At 37.7% G+C, this 23380-nt stretch overlaps 3 protein-coding genes across 3 annotated transcripts in view; 2 read left to right on the forward strand and 1 right to left on the reverse strand.

Moving 5' to 3' along the window:
• Positions 1-3783, forward strand: part of RAD4 (DNA repair protein Rad4 family) — a 43467-nt gene extending 39684 nt beyond the window's left edge. Inside the window, exons 14-15 of the mRNA XM_089987233.1 lie at positions 1009-1218; positions 2221-3783. Of these exons, the coding sequence (XP_089843359.1) occupies positions 1009-1218; positions 2221-2601 (591 nt within the window). The 3' untranslated portion in view covers positions 2602-3783. The remainder of the gene's footprint in view (positions 1-1008; positions 1219-2220) is intronic.
• Positions 3784-4357: 574 nt separating this feature from the next.
• STN1 (Nucleic acid-binding, OB-fold-like protein) lies at positions 4358-5117 on the forward strand. The gene has a single exon (XM_089987852.1). The coding sequence runs from the start codon at positions 4471-4473 to the stop codon at positions 4975-4977; it is 507 nt and encodes a 168-aa protein (XP_089843978.1). The 5' UTR covers positions 4358-4470; the 3' UTR covers positions 4978-5117.
• Positions 5118-6077: 960 nt separating this feature from the next.
• Positions 6078-21200, reverse strand: LOC149816675 (phosphoglucomutase, cytoplasmic-like). Its single transcript, XM_089987168.1, has 4 exons — positions 21147-21200; positions 6991-7123; positions 6378-6494; positions 6078-6294 (listed from the first exon to the last, which is right to left on the reverse strand). Exons 2-4 carry the CDS (start codon positions 7120-7122, stop codon positions 6226-6228), a joined length of 318 nt encoding a protein of 105 aa, XP_089843294.1. The 5' UTR covers position 7123; positions 21147-21200; the 3' UTR covers positions 6078-6225.
• Positions 21201-23380: the final 2180 nt, after the last annotated feature.

The raw sequence follows: 23380 nt of genomic DNA on the forward strand, positions 1-23380 counted from the left end.
TAACTTCAATATTGATCAAGGGTGTCTTTCCTTTTGCGATGGCACCTTCTCAACATTGAGGCCTATGATTATAGAAGTTGAAATCCCATCATTTGTTATACCATACATGCTTCATTGTGTTCTGGAGCTGAGTCATTGTTGGAAAGCTTGAAGCAAATTATGACACATTATATTATGCTATGATTTTTCATTCATATGCTTAATGTCAAGGACAAAATATAGAAACTATTCATCTGTAGGCATCCAGGTTTGACCAGTATTTGTCAAAGAGAAGTTTTGGCTTGAGAACCCCTTTGTTGTGTTTTTGTGTCCCCTTCTCAAAAGTTCTCATCCTATATCCATGAGTAACTAAGTCTGCACAGTAACTAAATAGGGTACACTTGTGTATGGCAGCTAAATGATCCAGTGCTCTTTGGTGTAAACAGTAGTACAATGACCAGTAATGTGGTTGTAAGCTTACTACTGGCATAATAGCCTTATATAACTATTATATGAATATTATGTTACTGTACATGTAAAAGAACATATTATCTTAAGAAAACAGTTTTTATTATTTTAATTTTTTCTTCAACATATGATATTTCCGTGATGGATATGAATTGCTACTTGTCATTGAAGTTTGTGCTAGATATGCCTTGTGTTTTGTTGTATATTAGGGCTAGTGTAGTAACCTTCCATGCTTTTCAATACCGTCATTCTTTCAAAGTTAAAATGGGTTCATTTCAGAGTCATGTTAAAGATTTTCGCCAAATTGCAAATGCTAGCTGTCTTGTCATCAAATCAAGCATACATGATTAAAAAATTTGAGAAGATTCTCGAGGCATGATTTGTGTGTGTGCATGCATGTGTGTGTGTGTGTGGTGTCAATGGCAGAATGAATAATACATGAAGTCCTGCAAATATAATTCATTGAATTACTTATTCCTCTTTATTTTCCTTCTTTTTCTGTGTTTGTTTGTACCATTTATTCTTGCTATCAGTGTACTGATATTGAATTTTATTTGCCAGAATGACCGTGGCCAAGTGGAGGTGTGGTCTGAAAAGTGTCTGCCACCTGGAACAGTACATTTAAGGTTGCCCCGCCTGGAACCTGTTGCAAGAAGACTGGGAGTTGATTTTGCCCCTGCCATGGTTGGGTTTGAGTTCCGGAATGGTTCCTCAGTTCCCATTTTTGAAGGGATAGTTGTGTGCCAAGAATTCAGCGATGCTGTCCTGGAGGTAAAGATCCTCTGCGTCTATGCAATAGCAATTGTCATATTTTCAGCAATGGGCTCTCTTCCAGTACAATCTTTTTTGATGAGATGCCACATATCTCTTCTTGAGTTAAGTGCTATCTTGCATGAAAGGCCAATATTGCTGTTCAGTATGGTTCTCCCAAAGGCCACAAGTGTTTTGTCCATATATTTTATGAAATTCAAGCAATTTCTATTCTCAGCTATGACCATATATTTCAATTTGATTGTTGTGAAGACTTGGAAAGAGGCATTTAGAGGTGACACAAAAGATTGTAAAGTGACCGAAGTTTTAGCTCTAGATAGACAGGAATGGAGAAACAAGAATCGTAAAGCCCGACCCCATGTAGTTGGGATAGGGCTTGATGATGATGACAAATTAGGCCTACGAGAGCAGAAAGAAGATTGAAGCACAAAACTTGCTTACATGCTAGTGTACCAAAAATTTAGTTTCATGTGGTAGAATATACATGAAACCATTTATCTTATTTTGTTATAGCTTTTTGATGAAGTCAGCATATCTAATAATGAAAGGGTGAAATTGCTTATCACAAGTTGTATATGATAAAAATCTCACAATCCAATTTTTAGTCAATGAACTCTTGGATAAGGAAGCCACTTTGGTTGATTGAGCTGATTATTGTGTGATGGCTGGATTCAATGCTTCCTTGCTCCAGGCTTTGATCAATTCATTCTGACTTGGAAGTTTCTTTGGCAACTTTAACCTGAAATGCCCAGGTTGCTGCTGAGTGCTGAGTCACTCCTATTCAAATGTGATGCCAGAATTAATGCAATTTCTATCCATATCGAGTCAGCATGCATTGTAGAGTTGTATGAAATATTTACAGCTGCTTCAGCATATTCCATGGCGTATTTCTGTCAGTATGTGGTTTTTCCCTGATATGTGATCTAAAGTATAATTCTTTATAATAAAGCAGCAAACCATATGCATAAATCTGTTTCTCAAGGTTAATTTTCTTGTGCGCAGGCATATGGTGAAGAGGAAGAGAGAAGGGAAGCCCAAGAAAAGACAAGGAATGAAGTCCTTGCAATCTCTAGGTGGACTCAACTCCTTTCTTCCATGATAACCAGGCAAAGATTGAAAAACTCATATGAGGTTCCATCTATACATCCCAATCAAATTCCACGGATACCTGATGACCAAGGTCTTGGCTTAGAGCATGAAAAAATGAAAAACTCATACGCTTCCGAGTGCATAAAAGAAAACAAATCAACTACTTTGCCTGTCACGCTTAACAACAATCATGAACACATCTTTCCAGCTGAGTACCAGAGCTTTGATGAAGAAAGCTCTGTGCGGACAAAGCGCTGCCCATGCGGTTTTTCGATCCAAGTAGAGGAGATGTAATATACATGTTTTGTCCTACTCTTAATCTGTCTATTCCTATTGCTAACACCTTATGTCAGGTTTTTTTTGCATGGAAAGTCTGACACAAGGCCCTTTGGAAGCATGGATTGGTGTTAGCATCATCCAACTGGTCTAAGTAATTAGTAAAAATGATGTAATTATGGCTCATGGTCATTTTGTGGGAAGTGCGTTAAATATTGTTGCGACTACATGGTATTTCTGAAATATTTACATATGAAATGAAACAGGCATTGTATTCATGAAAAAACAGTAAAGAAAAGTCACAAGCTCCTCTGTTTTCCTCCAAAATTGTAAGCCATATAAAAAGCGATAAAGTTTTACTAGGTTATATTCATGGGGAGATTGAAAGATCAAAGGTAAAACTGCATGATTTGTATTTAGGTTTCATTGGATAAATTACATGCGTTTCCATCTTAAGCTAATCCCATTTTTCCACAAAATCTGTCATTACAAATCAAATACTGGCACTGATGTTTTTACAATTTCCATGTAGGGTCCAACTTATTGCCCCTAATTCCAAAAATGTACCTACTAAATTTCCTATATGGGACACAGGTTCCCTGAAGAACTGACCTCAGGTCAACCGACAATGTCTTGGGAAGCCTTATTCTTTTGAGTTTTCTAGGAGTTGAAAATGATTTATTTGCCCTTGTAGAAAAAGAGAAAGGTATTTTATTCATTTGAGGATATTATTGTCATCTGACTCAATTTAACCGAGACCTAATGTGGATTAATGGTCAATAGCAAGAATATGCCTCTGGCAGTTTTCAGAAAAAGAGAGGCCTATATCAGGAAATTCAGAAATGTGAGGCATTTTTTGTAATTAGGGTCAAAAGATTGGCTTTTAAATGGAATTATCCTTTTTTCCCCTATCAATAAGCTCGCCTGAATTGGGTAGGAAGAAGATAACAATTTTTTTTCTGCATTTCAAGACTTGGTTTCGTTTTACCGTTAAACACCTCCTAACAGAAAATAACGTCGGAAGGAGTCCCGAACCATGTCGGTTATTTGGCACCACTTGCTGGGATGAAGGTGCCGGATCAAAATCTGTTGGTGCATGGGTGTGTCTGTAGCTTTCATAAGTGGGTCACATAAGGCAAAGGGATCATGGGGTCTCACCCAGGGTTTTCTTCACTTTGGCAGGAGTTCCTCATCATAAAAAAAAGGTTAATTTGGTTTTAAAAAATTAGCCTATAAGGATAGGGAGAAAATATAAAAGTTGTAAAGAATGAGTGCATGACCATACAGCCATATTGGAGGAAAAGGTCTCGATATCATAATGTAAACGGTTTGGATTCGGGTCTGATGTGGCTAAATACCATATTTGACTAATCAGATGTTGGCTAAACATATTAGAATTCAAATTCTGATGGTGAGCTCATACCAGATCAGCTTTTTAAAATGTAAATGGGTTCAGATATCGTCAAATCTGGCTTTGCCTGCCATACTTAAGGACGCTGTCTTGACCACAGGGAGTCCATGTTTCGGCTTGCGCAAGGGCGCCCGTGAAATTTGATAGCAAAAAATTAAAATCATATCCACATCTGATTATAATTGGATATAGTTTTGGCTTACCAAATGCAACCAAACAGAAAGATCGGATTTATCCGATTCACTGACATCCCTGTTAGCCTTCTAGGTGCATTTAGGATATTTGCTTCTCTAACTTTCTGTTCAGGAAGATTGTAGCGTCGGACGGCAGGAAAATTAGAAGAGCAATGGAAAGAAGAAAGAAAACATGACATCGATAGGACGAGAGAATGAAACGCTGCAGGTTTTAAGATTGAACAAATCTGCTGAGTGTATCAAATGTAAAAAGAAGAAATAGGTCCCTCTCTCTCTCACAGCATGGATCCTCTGTACAGTACTTACGTGAAGCTCCTGGCCTTTGATTTCCTCTCTCTGAATCACCAACCTCAGCGCCGTGGAGGGTCATCAGAGCCGACCTTGTCGAGGAGGGGAAGGCCCATCTGCCGAGCGGAGGCGGTGGGCGTGGTGGTGAGCAGGGAGAGGAAGGAGGGCTTCCTCCGCTTCCACGTGGACGACGGCACCGGCTGCATCCCTTGCATCCTCTGGCTCAACCACCTCTCCAAGACCAACTACTACCACGGCAGGAGGGACCCCTCCGACTTGGAGCTCGCCGCCCAGCAGGCCACCCAGCAGGCCGACAGCCTCCATCTCGGCAGCCTCGCCAGGGTTCGCGGCCGCGTCACCCACTTCAGGGGCTCCCTTCAGATCACCGTGTCCTGTGTCGTCGTCGAGAAGGACCCCAACGCAGAGATACTTCACTGGCTGGATTGCATGCGCTTGGCAATCAAGTGCTACGATCAACCTCCTCCTCCTCCTCCCCACTAGCCCCACCGCCTGTGAATGTACTCTCTCTCTCTCTACAGGTTGATTTATGCAGTCCCTGCTTCTCAATGGTTCACTGATAGTTTTTATGAAGTGTCATGGATGAGGGCCATTGCCTGGCGCAGTTTGAAGTATTCAATCAAGCATTTGCTCATGAGACTAAGATACTTGTTAAACTACATTTCGTCAAACAGTTGGTCAGCGTACGGGATCCAAAGTCTACCGGTCCAGAAACACAAGTTTATGCACATGCACAGCAATGTGGGGATTTATCAAATCAATGAATGATTATAATAGCATTCTAGGAAAAGAGTATTCTAGCAGGAGATGCATTGAACGAAAAGGCAACCGCGGCATTTAGTGAGAGTGGTGGTAGTCCTTCCTAGGCAAACCCCAATCTGTCCACCATTCAAACCCTTCATCATATAATTGGTCGTTCGATACTTCAATTCATACAAGGTTGGCATCAGTGGCAATCAACTGTGAAATTTGCTACTTCAATTCATACAAGGAAGGTTGGCATCAGTGCCAATCAACTGTGAAATTTGCTCCAACTCAGATGGTAATGAAGTCACCCTGTTTTGAAACTATGGTCATTGCAAAATCCAACTTCATTCCAATGCTCTCTAGGAGCCAATATAAGCGCAAAGGCTTCCACTTTCTTCTTGGATCAGAGTTGATGAGTCATTTCTCCCATGACGAACCATTGGCACCGGTTCTATATTTTGTTTCCCTGAACTGACGGGATGAGATGGTGTGTGTGTGCTTAGCAATAAGAGGTGAGGTCACTAATATCCTTTTTGTAGCAAGGAATCTCGTACACGTTCCTAATAAAAGGGCTCCGTTCTTCTCAGAGTGGGTCACTGACTTGGCTGAAATGATTAGTTTGTAGTTTTAAATAAACCTAGCACGCAAGAACCAGCAGTCTCACCAAATCTTTAATGGGCATGGGATCGCAGACAGGAACCAAAATGTCAAGCCCAGGACAGATTGTGATTCAAGCTGGTAGTACCATATTAAGAGCTGTGACTCATAAGATGTTCGGTGCAACAAACCTTAGGGACTTCATTTCTTATGTATATAATGAACCAATGAACCAGTACACTTAGAGTTGCCTTAGCAGAACTATGCGAGCAGCCCACAAGATAAGTAGCTTTATGGCTCTATGTTATTCTCACACAAAATTGATCACTTGACCAAGCAATTTCGTAAAAGTTCAGTATCCTGCCTGAGAGACCATGTATGTCGCTCTCATGTTATAACCGTAGGAGCAGAGCGACCAGAGAACTCCATCTTGGAAAGCTTCAGTGCAACTTCCACCTGTACATTCTCACTATGATAATCATCACATGGATTGATTCTCAGTAGTAACATAAAAGAATATTCACGAGAAATTGTTGTACCAGAGGAGCAAGTGCTTCTTGAGAATCCCGTCGAGTCTTTGAAGGATCCTTTTCATATTGCTCTATGTACACACGGATGGTTGCACCTTCTGAGCCAGTTCCAGATAGACGGAACACCTGCACACGATAACACCAATATCCTTGAAAATGGGAAGGCACAACAAGTCATGCGGAGACTAAAAAGTGTTTTAAAAACATCAATCTGGAGCAATCTATCAACTATGCACAAGCTACAGTTTTTCTTTGAAATCCATTGCACAAGCTATCATTCTGCATGCTAGATATAAAATAATCACTATAATAAAGGTAAAGCAAGGTAGCAATCATTAAAAAGGTATAAATTGCAGATGGTTGAAAAAGTGTAAATTGCAGAGGCACTCATTTGAGAACAGAGTTTCACCTTCAATAAGCACTTTTAGTACAGTAATGTTTTCTATTTGCAAGTCTTATTTGGCCTATAACAATTACTCTAGAAAGGATCCAAACCTTGTGCATTTGGAAAAACAGCATGGAGCATTAATTTTCAGAAACAGCCGCTCAGTTAAGGCTTCACCAAGCACTTCTACAACTTTTAACAACAGGGGCAACAAGAATACAATGGCAGATTATTTACCAATAGTGAACCATCTTCAAAGAGATATCGGATACCCTGGTGCTTTGAAACAGAGCCATCAACATGATCTTTATATTCAAATTCATCTGCTTGGATAACGTTGGACACATCAGATCTTATTCCATTTATCATCCTGTAACAGGAAGCATTCAACATCCATAAATATAATGATTTTTCACTTTAAACAATAAAGGCTTATTCTTTTAATTTTATAAACATATTGTGTCTGTCCATTTAATCTGTTCTAAAGTATTAGCTCAGGTCTGTGGAGAAAACATTCCGAAAGCTGACATTTAAAGTTTTATCCATCCAAAAACAGGCGGTGAACTTTTACATAAATCATGCTATATTGGTATCCAGTAATTCTATACAGTGCTACTCAGTAAATAGAACCCAATGCCATCTCTGTCATGATACAAAGAAATGGAGAATTAAGCATGGAGCTCAGGAAAAAATGGAAAGTGTATATATATATATATATAAAAAATGTTCGGTACCCTTTATATGGGTTAAAGTTTGCTACAACCGTTTGTACGCACAAACGACTTGGCAAACTTCATTTTTGTTTTTTTTGGTGTGGAACTGACCCCATAGATGTGATCTATATCCTCCATTTAGTAGGAACTGACTTTTGAATTGCCAGAATCCGACATGTGTACAGGTTTTTCCGGTGACAAAAAATCAAATGGTTATAAAGCACCAATTTTCAGGACTAAAAAAACATGTTTTTTTGTTGAAAAAACATGATCCAAAGGTTGATTCCCACTAACTATGAGGTTAGAGATGGAGTCAAACAACTTGGATAATGAGATTCCAACTAGATTGTAGGTACAATCAACTGCACTAAAGATATACCTTATATATACCTACAATCAACTGCACTAAAGATATACCCTATATATATGCCATCATCAGTAGAAAGTCAAAGTTGAAAGCTTTATTTACACAACCACACCCTATAGATGTATCCATAATGGTTTGTTTTACTAAGACATGCGGTGGATCTAACTGATTTGATGAGAATTTTTTGTACGAGATTTTGGTGCGTTGTGCACCATTAATCTGTACAAACATACTGTACAAACATAAAAATACCTTGATCTAAGATGTACTCCATTAGAAAAAAACTACAGAAATCATATTGGTAGTCAGATCCACAAAACATTTGATGCAAATACTAAAAAATCAATGAGGCTATTAGATGTATGGTACTAACAATAGCAAATTTACATGCAGAGAACAATGGAAAACTTGCAAATTTAATAAATTTTGGGCAAATTTTTGGTATACTTAAATTAAAACAAAGAATGCATGTCAAAAAATCACAAAAACTATGAAAAATAAAGAAAATAAAACCTTTCAAATCACGATACATTGGAAAAAAGGAAATAAATTCAATTTATTATGGTTTCAGTCAAGATTTTCACACCTTGCAAATTCATTGGAATACCATCACAAAAAATCGAAAATTCCACTGATATTTGTAGTTATATACGCATTATTCTGTATAACTGTGTCTGCGTTAAAATTGTGTTTTCAGGCCAGCCAGGAGATGTGGATTTATACAAACAGACAAATTTGTGTGATTGGAGCAGCACATAAAGGATATATGTCAATGGCTAATTGATAATTAGCCTATGAAGACTTTGATACAGAGTAGCCTGTGCCTTGAACTCGCTCATACAGTTGAGAAACTATAAAAGAGATGATACAAATTATGTGACTCATGTTTAATGCTTTTGCAAAATGACAGGCAGCACAATTTCCTCAGAGTCAGCAAACCCATCAAATATGATTGTCTAGCTCACATCAAGTTGCCGGACATGAAGACTCCAAAGGTCGATGGTGTTTGGACACTCCAAAAGTAACAAGGGGTTCCATAGTGGAGTAAATCAATGCAAACTGAATCGGGAAAAATTCCTTTGACAAGTAGCACCTGGGTAGGCATGTGTTAAGCCTAACGGTTTTTTTGAGCCTAGGAATAGGAAAACAAGCAAGCAAGGTAGTAGCGGATCCGCAGATCTGCTTAAGCAATCTATCTTGTTTCCAGGTTAGAAAACAAAACAAAGCAAGCTGACGAAATTGTTGGGATGACTAGCCCAAGAGAAGTGAACGTAGCTAGATTCTCCTAATTTCCCTATAGACAAATAGGTAGAACAACATGTTCGTTGATAATAGTAGGGGGCTCAAAGTGAAATGTGTAAGGTGGGGTAGATATGGAGTTTCCTAACCATTAGCTAGCTCTTTGTCTCTTCCCGCCCGCCAGTAATAATAGAATCCTTTTTCAAGTCTTCATCCATCCACCCGTGGGTATATTTTCCATAGTCAAATATGATACTCTCTACATCTATAGAAGATCATGTTGTGGTTCATGAGTTCGAAGGAGCGTTGAATTGTTGCTTCGAGAAACGTGTCATCAACATTATTTATCTTATTCTTTTTTTCTCTCATCTTTTCTTCCATGGCCGACAAATAAGTTGTGACCGTTCTTCCAATTAAATTCAATGGGACCAACTCTAACATGTGGGCTACCGCGGTGAAGAGGATTCTAGTGGAAAAAGAGTTATGGCAATATGTTGATGGTTCCACACCTCAACCTCAACCTATTCTCACCAAGATCACTATGAGAGAAGATGGTGTGACTAAAGAAGAAAATTTTGAAAGTTTAATAACTAATCATTTTTCAGAGTTAAAAACGATAATTCATCAGAAACAATATTTGAAAAGAATAAGTCGGCGAACCTCAGACGTATTACAGGCGAAATTTCCGACCAACAAATTGGGTCCCCAAATGTCTCGGATTTGGGTTCACATTTCCATACATCCATTCAAAACCATGAAGATTCAAAACAAGGTTTTAGATATAAATAGTGTTATACAAAAGTCTTTATACAAAATTACAAAACCTGCTCAGGAGCGAACAACAAATAGAGTGAATTCTTAATATCATCGCATCATCGTGCCATCGTCAGTAACATCCATCTATTCGTCACCTGTATTCCATAAAACGGGTCAGACTCATGAAAACCTGTTAGGTGCAACGACAACATACCAGAAAACAAGATTAACATATACATTATCATATTCCACAACATTCGGTTTTCAAAAGAAACAAGGTGAACATCATTATTTTGTTTTGATAATTATCGACCTGAGGTACTCACAAGACAAAATGTAGAAACAACTGAAAACGTTCAGGGGTTTATTATTTTATATAAATTTATAAACCGAACGACTAGCTGAGTCTACTCTAATTGGGATAGTTTCAGAGACCGAGAGAGAATTCCCTAAAAGTAGCAATAAACGACGGATGCATCCGAACTTTTATAGAAGTTTATGAGATCTACCACCTAGGATAATATTTGGTAGCCCTGTACCGTAACTCCGATGACTGAAAACGTTGAGCAATTGCCATTCGAGGAGCGTAGTAGTTAACAACATTGTCCATCGGAGTTTGTACCTCGTATCCTCTCTTGACAGAACTAAAGGCTGAATGAGTGTGTCAGGTTTTTTTATCTAACAACCCATTCAATATGCTCTGATCTTTTAAACCAAATCGAGCATGTTGCTTATGAAGGCGATTATGTATATTTATGTGATTTTCCCATAATACGATGCATTATCGCACAATGAGGTTTGTCATAAACCTCAAAACCATTCATCAGCGTATGAGTATGTCGTGCATGTTTGATAGTACATTAACGATGAGAACAATATTGGTTTCTCAGAAAGAAGATCAATTACAATTCTGAAAAACCATGATTTTCCACGCCTTAGGCCAGGGCCATATCCAGGTCATTCTGGATGCAGAAAGGAAGGACCTGACGTAAGTACGATGGAAGTCTACGTAGTTTAAGTTTTTGCATTTTATTGGTTCGAAGAGAAGACTCAGTTGTGAATGTCTGAGTTGTGCCAATCTCAACTTATTTTAAAGTTCGAACTAGGTTAGAATGGTGTTTCGAAGAACACTCCAATGCTTGGGTATTGTCCGATTAAAAAGGACGTAACAACTTTAATGCAAGCGAGTATGAGAGCCTTATTTTGTCAGTAAGATAAGTGGCACATATGTATATAGAATATCACGAACATGCAAACTTAAAACACTTGTTTTATTTTACGAAACATCGAGGGCATGCAAACTTGAAATCTCGCATGAAACACTTTTGAAATTGAATTAAAGCAGGGGTGAGCAAATCTGCGATTTTAAATAAATACTCACACAATTTAAAGTAAGCAGGAGTACATAAATCTGCGTACTTTAAATAAATGCACGCGTAATCAAAATAGAGCAATCAATTACATCATAGCATTTTCATGGGGTTTTGTATACTCTGAATAATTATATATGTATATATAATACATATATATTAAAGCAGTGTCCGCTAAAAAGGCCATCGTAAATAAAGAAAAAGTATGAGAAATCATATACTTGAAATAAATCATAATTTAAATAGGACAAGAATACACAAAATTGCATATTCTAAATAGTTATACACGTATGTATAATACGTATATATTAAAGCATCGTTTGCCAAAAGGCCATCATAAATAAAGCAAAAGTACGCAAAAACCACGTACTTGAAATAAATCATAATTTTAAATAGGACATGAATACAGAAAACTGCATCCTTGAGTTAAATGCGTACATATATTTAACGTAAATATAAATACATATATCACTAATGTTCAACTGCCATCATCGTATGCAACTTTTCCGTACCTCAGAGATGGACTGAATTTTTGATGATTCCGAGCATAGGTTTCTAACTTGTTTGTGCCTCGATATGTGTGTTAGAGGTACAAAGTCTCATATGTTGCACTGAAGTGGTGCGCTAAAAAAGTTTATATCGTATTGCGTAAAGAACGAGATTAAATTCTCATTTTTATGAAAGAGGTGACGATCGTATGGGTTGAACCCGAACCTAGTTTGAGCCGATCGAACCAAGCTGAGATGAGGAGGCATAAAACGAGTCGGCTTGGTTATGAAAGGAACCGAGTCGGGCTCTGTTTGACCGAGCTAGGATCGGTGCCACAAAAAGGGACCAAGTTGAGTTTGGCCTTAGCCGAACTCAGCTCAATTGAGCCAAGCAAGAGGCAAACCGAGTCTGCCTCTTGACTGAGCCGGGCTCGAGCCAAGGGTGAACCGAGCTGGGCTGCCCCTGACAGGGCAGACCGAGGGAGAGAGGGAGCTGGCTGAACGAGTCGACTTGGTTATCAAACCAAGTTAGGCTCGGTCTGCCCGAAAACAAGGCCGAGCCGGGGGCTTCCAACCGAGCTGGGAGAACTAACTGAGCTATGGCTCGATTAGACCTTAAAGCTTGATCGATCTGGACTCGGTTGCCAATCAAGCCAGGCTCGGTTCAGACTTTGACAAAGTCAAGCTGGGCTCGGTTGAAAAGGCCGAGAGGCAGCAACAACAGGATGCTGCTCCTGCCAGAAACTCAGAGAAGGAGTGAGGGCTCGATGGTCAGGTCGAGCTGGGCCTGGTCCCTTAGTCCTCCTAGAGAGGGAACCAAGATGGGCTCGGTTCAAACCGAGCTCAGCTCGGTAGGCTAGCCCAAGGGGCAACAACAACAGATTGCTGCAGCTGTGGCTGGGAAAAGAAGGGGGAAGAGGCAGAGGGAGTGAGGTTGAAGGCGACAGGGGAGGGGGAGTGGCATCAGCCACCCCTCTCGATCGCCCCACCAAAAGCAGCGCGGGAGAGGGAGTGGCATCAGCCACCCCTCTCGGTCATCCCACTAAAAGCAGCTACAACCTTTGGTTGCTGTTGTTTTCGTGAGAAAACAAACAAGGAGAGGAGTGGTGGCAGCAGGAAAGGGTGGCGTTAGCCAGCCCCTCCCGGCCAGCCACCCAATGGCGACAGCAGCAACAACATGCTGTTGCTGCTGTCCTTAGGGAGAACAGAGGAAGAAGGGGAAGAAATAGGAGGGACAGTGGGCTCACCTTAGTAGGATATATATATATATATATATATATATATATATATATATATATATATATATATATATATATATATATATATATTTCTAGGTCCAATTCTAGACTCCAAATGTTTATCAATATAGATCTCTTTTGGATCCAAGTTAATTTGAGATTGGATCCATCTAATTGGATCCATCTAATTGGATCCAAACTTATGTTATAATGGTTTAGAGTGATCCGGATCTCCTCATAGTTCTGTTTTTTCTGAAATATTTTGAACCCAGATCGGGTCCACTAAATGGATCCGAGTCTTTGTTATACGGCTCTATAAACTCAGATCCATACTGGATCCGAACATAAGAAACTAAGAGATTTAGTGAATCTCACAAGTGTCAAATGTATCGTTGGAACTGGGTTTCATGGATGTTGATCCGTGTGGATCCTCTATAGAGATCCAGATCTATAATGAGTGTGATTAAGCTTTATACCTTTTTAAGGTCCAAAAGTTCATCGATTTATTCATGGTCGATGATTTTTTCATAAAATACTATAGATAAACCCAGAAATTTTGCGGACTTTACATGAGCTACTTCCCTCAACAATCCATTGCTTGTGCTGTATTGCATCACAATAAATGGATCCATGAAATGTGGTGTCCAAGGCACCCTAGAGTGAAGATGGAATCAAATACGGTCCAAAGTCATTATAATACTGAAAAATACAAATTCAAGTAATAAGCAGGGTAAGAGAAGAATAATGTTAAGTGATGAGTCATTATAGTCATTATGACTTCAAATGTATTACAACAACATAATTTATAGAGACAAATATAGTGTCTCTTTGTATGCATCTATTATTTCTCCAGGTCATTCTCACAAGTTAACTAGATTCCTTTCAAAAATGTGTTGAATTAAATGAATCATGACCACAACTCACTTTGCATACACATCACCAGTCCCAACGTAAGATTCTACAATATGAAATTATTTTAAAGAGATAAACATGGTACGACCCCCAAATATCTAGAACCACTAAAAAAAAGTGACTTCCGACGGAAACTGATTAGCATTTAAGGGATAAAAAAGGAAACAAAATCAGGCAAAATCATTAAAATCAAGTGGTTTGATAGAGTGTTTTCGGATAGAATGGGGTTTTGGAAACATTCTTAAAAGTGCCAAAACAACAGGGATGATAGACATGGTCTAGCAGAAATCCACTGACAGATGAAATCCAGATTAGTCATAGCACAGTGATGAACCAAGATTCGTTGGCTATAAAAAAAAAAGAATATAAATCAAATCCAAAGATCATGCATGGTTCAATATCATATGCATAACATTGAAAAATAATCAAGATAAAAATGTAACTCCATATCCAAAAAACTTAAGGGGGGACAAAGTATTTTATTCAAAACAAAGGTCAAATCAGAAGCTTGATGATCCTGCAAACTAGCAAAAAGGAATCAATTTCAACGACACCTGATCTTAGCCAAAAAGACCAAGAAAGGTATGAATCAGAGTCATCGGAAACACACATGTATCAGGAGAAGCACACTTCCCTGAGATGCGCTTTGGAAGCGCGAAACGCGATGCTTCTGAAACGCATGGGGAAGCGCATGTAAAATAGAAGAAGCGCGTCCCCCTTTAAAGGGAGACACATCCCCCTTTAAAGGGAGACACATTTATGAAATTTCTATTTTGCCCTTTTTAAAAATAAATTTAACACGTGAAAAATAAGAAACTAAAATAAAATATTACTCTGAATAAGGGCAAAATGAACATTTTAAAAAAAAATCGTGAAAACATAAAAAACGAAAGCTTAGGGTTTTGTTTTTCACCCGACTCCTCTCTCTCTCTCATTTTCGACCACTGACGACCGACGACGACCAGCGACCTCCTCCTCCGTTGATGTCCGACGACCGAAGACCTCCTTGAGTGACGTTGGCAATGTCTTTGTTCAGGTATGCTCTCCTCTCTCATCCACTAATGCCCGACGACCTCTCTCTTTCGATTCACTCTCCTCTCTCATCCACTAATGTTCGGACCAGTTCGAGACTCTGCGTTTCTGAAATCCATTGACGTCCGACGACCAACTTTTTTTAGTTGTTCCGAATGTGGGTGAACACACAGTAATTTTTTATTTCTTTAAACCAGTTCTGATGTCCTCTTCCCCTTTTTTCTTAAGTCTGTCTGAATGTCGCCTATTCAGATTTTTGCAATTTGTCAAAAAGTGAAATCAGTGAGCGCAGTTACCATAGGTTGAGTGGCTTTAGACTCGAATACGGGCTATCGCCGCCTTGTATAGGAATTGTTGTATCACTCTGGGTACACCCCCTGTGATACGAGCAGAACACTGACTGTCTTTGCTGATTCGGGTATCAGTTTTCTGATTTGGGTTTTAGATGAACATAAAAAGATTTAATTTCTTTTAAGGACTTTTGCTGAGATTTTAATTCTATTTAAATTAGATGTGCTGATTTAAATGTTGATCTGCTTGTTTCTTGTACTAGGTTCACGTATGATCAAGATTGTTTCTGTTTGAAATAAATTGATTGGCATTATAGACTTTTAATATGCATCCTTCTAAAATGGGTTCACACTGATTGTAGTTAAATCGATTGATCGATGTTTGTGTGTATAATTTCGATGTTTATTACAGACAAGTTTTCAAGAAACACATATATATAACCTTATGGGTTTTATACACAGATTTTGTTATATGCATTGAGTCTTGGAGTCTTGGCTGATTCATGTATTGATTCGTTAAATTTGATTTGATAGGCATTAAACCAAAATTTCTCATAAGAATAAATAGAACTATAGTCTGCAATTCTTTTTAGATTGGATTTATCATGCTTCTACCTATTTGTGATTTCCTGGTTTAAATTAAATCTGTGGTGTTTTAACTATCATGTTTGTTTGAGATTTAGTTTAATTAAACTTGAATTTTAAGGCTTGATGCTTTCCTCTGTATTCATTACAGGTGTTAATGCTATTAGAAAAAGGAAATCTGATTGGTTTCACAGTTCTAAAATTTAGATTGTGACTGCGAAGCTGTGTGTGATACATATTGTCTGGATTATTTTAAGAAATGAGCATGATTAGTTTATGTGCACTGACACTAAAGTTGTTGTTTAGTAAACCCCACGACAATTTACGGGAATTCGATTGCAAGGGACGTCATGGTTCACTTTGGGTCGCTTTTTTCCCCTTTTGTTTGACATTCCAGTTTCATTAATGATTTATGTTCTTCACTCTTCATCCTTTGCTGTTAATAATAGTTTTTTTTTAAAGTGTTCTAGAATGATTCCTATACTTTTATGATATAGGTATATTTTCCTGTTCTTTGCTTTATTAATGACCATCAAAAGCTATGATCACGATAATTATGATGACGATGATGATTCTTTGTACAATTTGGAGCATGAATCGTCTAGTGGTGTTGGGAAGGACAATGCAAGAAAGGGCAAGAGGTCTTCTGATTGTCCATATCAGTTTGAGGACAAAAACAAAAATTGTTTTGATGAAGAAGATGAAGAAGAATATGACTTGGATGACTACTATTCTGAAGATGACCAAGATGATGAACCGCCTATCATGCATAAAACAACACTGCTATGGCACCATGTATTGAAACAAAAGAAGAGTGGGCAAGGAAAGCAAGATGGAACCCAAGTTTTTATGTGCAGGCACTACAAAAATATTTATCACGGGTCATATACTCAAGTTTTTGCACATCTCATGGGATCTCCAAAGGAACAAAGTGTTGGGATTGCCTTTTGCCCTGTAATTGCAAAAAATGCAGAATTGACAAGAAAAATTAAGAGGCAAGTTCGCCGAGTGGAGGTTTCATCAAGTGCATTTGAGTTGAGGAGATCATTAAATTGATAATCCGAAGAAGCCTATTAGTATGACTACATCATCTAGTGGAAGCCGAAAAATAGTTGATATTCGTGATACCTTTTTAAAAATGTAGAAAGAGATGATGTAGATAACAAAATTATCAGATTTTTGTATACAAATGTCATACCTTTCAATGAGCTTCGATCACCATATTGGAAAGAAATGATATCTGCAGTTAGTAAAGTGTGTGAATATAAACCCCCATTATATGAAAAAGCGCAAACAACGTTGCTTGACAATGAGAAAGAGTGTGTTCACAGAGAGTTAAATGAATTTTGAGAAAAGTTTGAGGAGTTTGGAGTTTCTATTGTCTCAGACGGTTGAACAAATATCAAGAATAAACACTTGATAAATATACTTGCATCAAACTGTTTTGGTTCGATGTTCTTATATGCAAGCGATTTTTGTAATGTGCAACCGTTAGCTGCAAACATTGCCGAGTTTTTGAAGACAGGGTTTAAACTTGCGGGGCCTTCTAATATAGTGTAAGTGATTACAGACAATACAAAAAATTGTAAGTTAGCAGGTGAAGAATTAAAACAAACGTATAAGTATATTTTTTGGTCACCTTGTGTTGTGCACACACTTAATTTGATCTTTAAGGATTTGACACATGAGTTTCATTGGTTGGGAGAAACATATTTGCAGAGTAAAGAAATTGTAAAGTATATCACAAATCATTTAAAAGCACTACCAATCTTTAGAAGCAATGAAAAATTAGAGCTAATAAAGATTGCAAAAATAAGGTTTGCTTCACATTATACTACTTTGAAGCGCTTGCTTGATGTGAGGGAGAGATTGAGGCTCACAATAATTTCAATTAGATGGAGCGAGTGGAAGCAATCATGCACAAATGAAACTATGAAAAAAGAGTTGTTACAACAGAAACAACTGCTCTTGATAAAGAATATTGAGATTCTGTACGTTTAGCATTATTGATTACAAAATCCATATATAAGATGATCAAATTTTATAATCAGAAAGGCCTTATAATTGGTGAAGTGTATGAAGGCATGAACAACATGTTGGGGAAAATCAAAGACAATCTAAAAGGACAACCAAATTTGTATGAAAAGATTCATCAGATTGTCTCAAATAGATGGGATAAAATGAATTTGCCTCTCCATAGTCTAGCCCACATGCTCACTCCAAAATATTACGAGTCAGAGTATCTCAAGATCCCAGCAGCAGGAGGGGTCAAACGAGTTTCTCCTGGTAAAAATTTTATTCAATCTATTTAATAAAGTTTAAAATTTAATGCTTTAATTATTTTATTATTTTATTTGCATTGTCGTGTTATAGTTGTTAAACATTATTTTTTTCTGCAAAAAAGGATAATGATATCTTAGATAGTGCGATGCTCTCGTTTGAAGTCATATCTGATGGAAATGAAGAGCTTTCTACACTTTATAGGTCACAACTTGTGACTTTTGCATCAAAAAGTGGAAGATTTAGCCGAAATGCAGCAAGAATAGATACATAGAATCCTATAATGACGGTCCTTAATCGGTGGCATTTTTATGGTGGTGATATACCTGAGTTGAGAGCATTAGCCATTAAGGTTTTATCTCAACCTATTAGCACATCTTCTGCAAAAAGAGTGTGGAGCACCTATAGTTATATTCACAATGTTAAACGAAATACGCTCAATGAAGATCGTGCTAATACCTTGGTCTATATTCATTCATATCTTCGATTGATTGACAAGTATAATTAAAGTGTTGTACTTTTGTTTTTGTATTTTTTTTTCTCTTTTTCTATCATTGATTGTTTATTAGTATTCATATTTTATATTCTTGTTATAAAAAGGTGCAACAATCGCTACAAAGAAGGATATAGTAAAAAATGAGATATCAATCTGGAACTTCCTATTGTAGAAGAAAATACATTGAGATTAGAAGACATGCGTTGGAGAGATTTGGATGATAATGCACAACAATCAAGCACTATTTCCAAATCCAAACCCAAAGATGCACAACCAAGAGCTCCATTACCTCCAATAATCATACATACAAATGAAGTTGAAGAGGATACAAATCAATCCAACAAAGCTAGTAGAACGACAGATATACACAAGCGACCATCAGTTCCTCAAGGTCGGATTGATCATTTTTTTAGCAAGAGACCTAGGCAAGGTATGTTGATCTTGTGTTTTTTATTTTTACTTTTTTCTATATATGTATTTTTTATATTTTAAATTAAGGTTTTTTAACATTTTTATTTTTTAACATATTCATTATAAGAAATGAAGGAATGAGCAAAAGACATGGTCGTGGAGGACAAGAAGCACGTGATGATGCAAAAAGTTCTCGATCTATTGCTGACTTGAAGGGAAAGAAAAAAATGATAGATTAATGAACTCTTGAATTTTTAATTATTCTTTTGATGATGTAGTTGGAGTAGTCCAACTTAAAAATTTTTATGTCACTTTTTTGTCATGGTCTTGTAATATTTTGTTGATTTGATATGTACTTTTATTTTGAACCTTGCATGATGAAGTGAAATAGTGAATTATGTTAATTTTAAGTTTATAGTTTAGAACTTTATAGCTTATAATTTACAATTTAGAATTTTATAGCTTAAAAATTTAACCATATCTCTATGTAATCTTTGAATTTATTGATTTTTTATTTTGTATGTTGCAGAGATCACAAGATTTACAACAATCATAATATCAAATAACAAGTCATTTGATTCTTTCGTTGAAAAAAATACACTTTTTAATCAAATTTATTTGTTTTCTTAATGCATTATTTAGTGCTTGTATACATTTGTTAAATGGTTGTAACAAGAATGTGAATTATGATATTCGCTTGATGTATTATTTTTTAAATGCTTGACAGTTGTAATATGATGCATTTGTTAGATAATTACAACTTATATTATTTATTGTTTTAGATACATGTTTTATTTTGTCAATGATGACATAAATTATATTTTTTGATAAAATAAAAATATATAATTACATTTTCGCTTTCCTTTCGATTCTTATTCCCTTTCCTTTCACTTCTCACTCGAATCCTATGTCGCTTCTTTTTTCGTTTCTTAGGACGCTTTCGGTTCGCTTCCTAGGTCGCTTTCGAGATGCTTCTTGGTTTGCTCCTAAGTCGTCCCGCGCTTCCCACTTCCTAAAATTTTAGAAGTACCGCGCTTCCCGCTCCCGCTTCCCGCTTCCTCGACTGGCAACTCTGGTATGAATCAAGTTCAACCATATATCCAATATGTTCAAGTCTAGAACAAGATGAATGCGTGTGTAACTGTGTATATTTATGCAATTTGTACAGTACGTTTTCAATTTTGAGAAAATGAAATAAATGAAGACAGGCTGTGGCTAGTGTCAGCGAAACATTTCCACCACTACAACATACTCTAAAATGTAAAACATCCAAGTCTAAGCAACTAAAATCGATCACACGAAAAGAGGCCACATCGATCACACGAAAAGAGGCCACATCCACGTACGTGATGGCTGCCACACATAAACCATGGCAATGCAGACTGCGTCATAGATGCCTTTCAACAATGTCCATGAATAGCTCTCTAACCAAACTCACCATCTCAATCCACCATCAAAGAGGGAACCAAATTATACCATGAAAACGAGCACGAAACCAGCAGAAAATAAGCAATCTCGCAAACAAAGGAAGGTGCAGCAGAGAGCCACCTTCCAAGGTTTGTTTCAATGTATTTCATTAGCACCACAATGCGCTATCCTGAAGGCTTTTATTCTTCACTCCATATCATCGCTACTGCGTCTCCACACTTGAAAGCTAGAACATACAAGACCGAAGCATTGAATGGGTATCAATTTTGCCGCAGTCTAGCATCCACGGACCATGAAAAGATCACTGGATGGATGGGTGGATGGTTAATTGGTTATAATTCAATTTCAGACTCATAGCATCACACTCACAATCTTCATTACCACAGTACTTCAGAAACACCCAAGTCGAGTAGGGACCGGATATTGCTGACTCCCTTCCACAGCAAAACACGTCACAAACGTTGCATTTCAGAAGGAACTAATTGATGGTGATATCTTCCTATTCGAAAATTGATTCAATTCGATGCATATCGTCAATAAGTCTGTCCAAATCGATGGATTCAATCATAAGCAGTCTTCGATCTATAAATCCAACATCGAAAAAACAACTAAAGAGACTCTGAGGCCATGGACGCAACCAACATCTCTGATAAACAACTCGAGGACACTGAGCCCCATAATTTCGGATCGGCTACACCATGATTTAACGCCAAGATCTCCAAACAGAAGCCAAGAAAAAAACAGAGGGAAGGAGAAGAGAGAGAGAGTGTGTGTGTGGCCGCTTTCACCTTATTTCTGAGGCCGGAAGTGCCACACTTCTGGCCGTCGAAGGGAGTCGTTTCCTTCCTGGCGACAGTGAACGCCACCATCTTCCCCGCGGTTCACGCCCGCACTGCAACACGCGCACCAAGTGTTTGAGGCAAAAACTCTATGAATGAGTAAAGGAGAGACACGATGAAGGAAAGATGATGAGCATATATGAGTGTGGGTGGCGAATTGAAGAGAATGGTTTCAGGGGGAGAGGGTGTTGAATGTTCTCCCCTGAATACGGACTGTAGCTAGAGTGCGTGACTCAGGGTGGCAGAGGGGAGGGTGGTGTATGTTCGCCCGGGATGATTCATTGAATCCCACATCTGTGTTTGGGGGGGAGGGTCAAATGAGCGCCACGTATTTACGCACATGGGCTCGTATTTCCGTGTATGATGACATAACTTTGCATTGGACTCTAGTGTTTTTGCAAAGACATATTCACCCTTACTTGCTTTTCTTGCCCTGAAATGATGGTTCGAGGAAATGACAAAAATATCCTCCATTCAAAAGTTGGGAAACTACGTGTCTTCTCTTCATTTTTGCTGTCGTTAGGCATTATGAAAGAAATCAATGATGCACAAACATTCCAACCAGTGCCATTAAGGTGACATGAGTAGCTTTCCATCTCATCATGCTATCAATGAAGAAGGCATGTCGTCTTGTGTGCCATTAAGGCATTGTTTGGTTATTGCAGGTAGATCTTATTTTTACGATGCTTGGAAACTTATCGATATTTGTAAGACGCTGGGACCTGTTGACAAGAATGCTTGTTTACACATGCTAGGAAGGGCCTCTACCCCATCAAGTATTCTACATTCACTCATTATATGCATTGTATCTCAAACCGCTGTAATAGTAACATACTCCCGTTTTTGTGAGATATATCTTTGTTAATTAATATCGATTTGTTTACTATTTTGCTCAATTTCTTTCGTATCGATTTAAAATTTCTGTCGTATCGATTTTCAATATATTATTCGATATTCATATCGCTTTGTAAGATATTATATGTTTTGTAATATGTATTTCTGAGATATTTGTACACAGACTTTGAAAATGTGTGCGTGCAGAAACACATCGTTACACGCATGTAGGGGCGATTTTCGCATTCATATCACTGCTCTGTCAACGATTTCTATTGAACTCGCTTTACAGCCTCGTGGATATAATGAGAGCGTTATCGTCAACACACATGTACGACATGTATCCTTTATTGGCATGGTAAGTGACAACTCAATGCTCAGTATAAGCAAATATCAAACCGCACTTGCTTTGATACTGTCATTCATTAAATTGTTGCTTTGACTTGCTTAACCTTATCAATATCCGTTGTTATATGCATCCTGATTAAATCGTAGTAAACATATGCGCTTGCTAACACAAATTGATATATTGCTTATAAAGCATTCCACTTTCTTCTCTTCTTTTTCGTTGTTGTTAGGCATTATGGAAGAAAGCAATGATGCACAAACATTCCAACCAGTGCCATTAAGGCGACATGAGTAGCTTTCCATCTCATCATGCTATCGATGAAGAAGGCATGTCGTCTTGTGTGCCATTAAGGCATTGTTTGTTTATTGCAGGTAGATCTTGTTCTTACGATGGTTGAAAACTTATCGATATTTGTAAGACGTTGGGACCTGTTGACAAGAATGCTTGTTTACAAATACTAGGAAGGGCCTCTACCCCATCAGGTATCCTACATTCACTCATTATATGCATTGTATCTCAAACCCCTGTATTAGTAACATACTTCCGTTTTTTGTGAGATATATTTTTGTTAGTTAATATCGATTTATTTGCTATTTTGCTGCAAACACCAATTGATATATTGCTTAAAACTTTGTTGAGCTTATCATTAGGTTTTAATAAAGATAATGTAGCTCAATCAATTGAAAGATCTGGAGAATTGAACATCTATACTAATAATGCAACTGAAGAATTGAACATCTGCGCTAATGATCCACATGAAAATAAGGGTGCAGACATTAGACCCACTCTTGACTTGAATGTTTCAGTAGAAGAAATGCAATTCAATAATGAGGTAAATTACCATGACAATACACATAATAAAAGAGTAGGCACCAGGAATGTAAATGGAAGTACACTAGTGAATGTTTCACTAGTGGAAATATAATTCAATAATGAGGTAGATTTTGATGTCAGTACACATAATAAAAGTGTAGGAACTGAGAATGTACATGGAATTACA

The sequence above is a fragment of the Nuphar pumila genome, chromosome 14, assembly GCF_984573655.1.
Source record: "Nuphar pumila chromosome 14, dmNupPumi1.hap1.1, whole genome shotgun sequence".
Classification (NCBI taxonomy): Eukaryota; Viridiplantae; Streptophyta; class Magnoliopsida; order Nymphaeales; family Nymphaeaceae; genus Nuphar; species Nuphar pumila.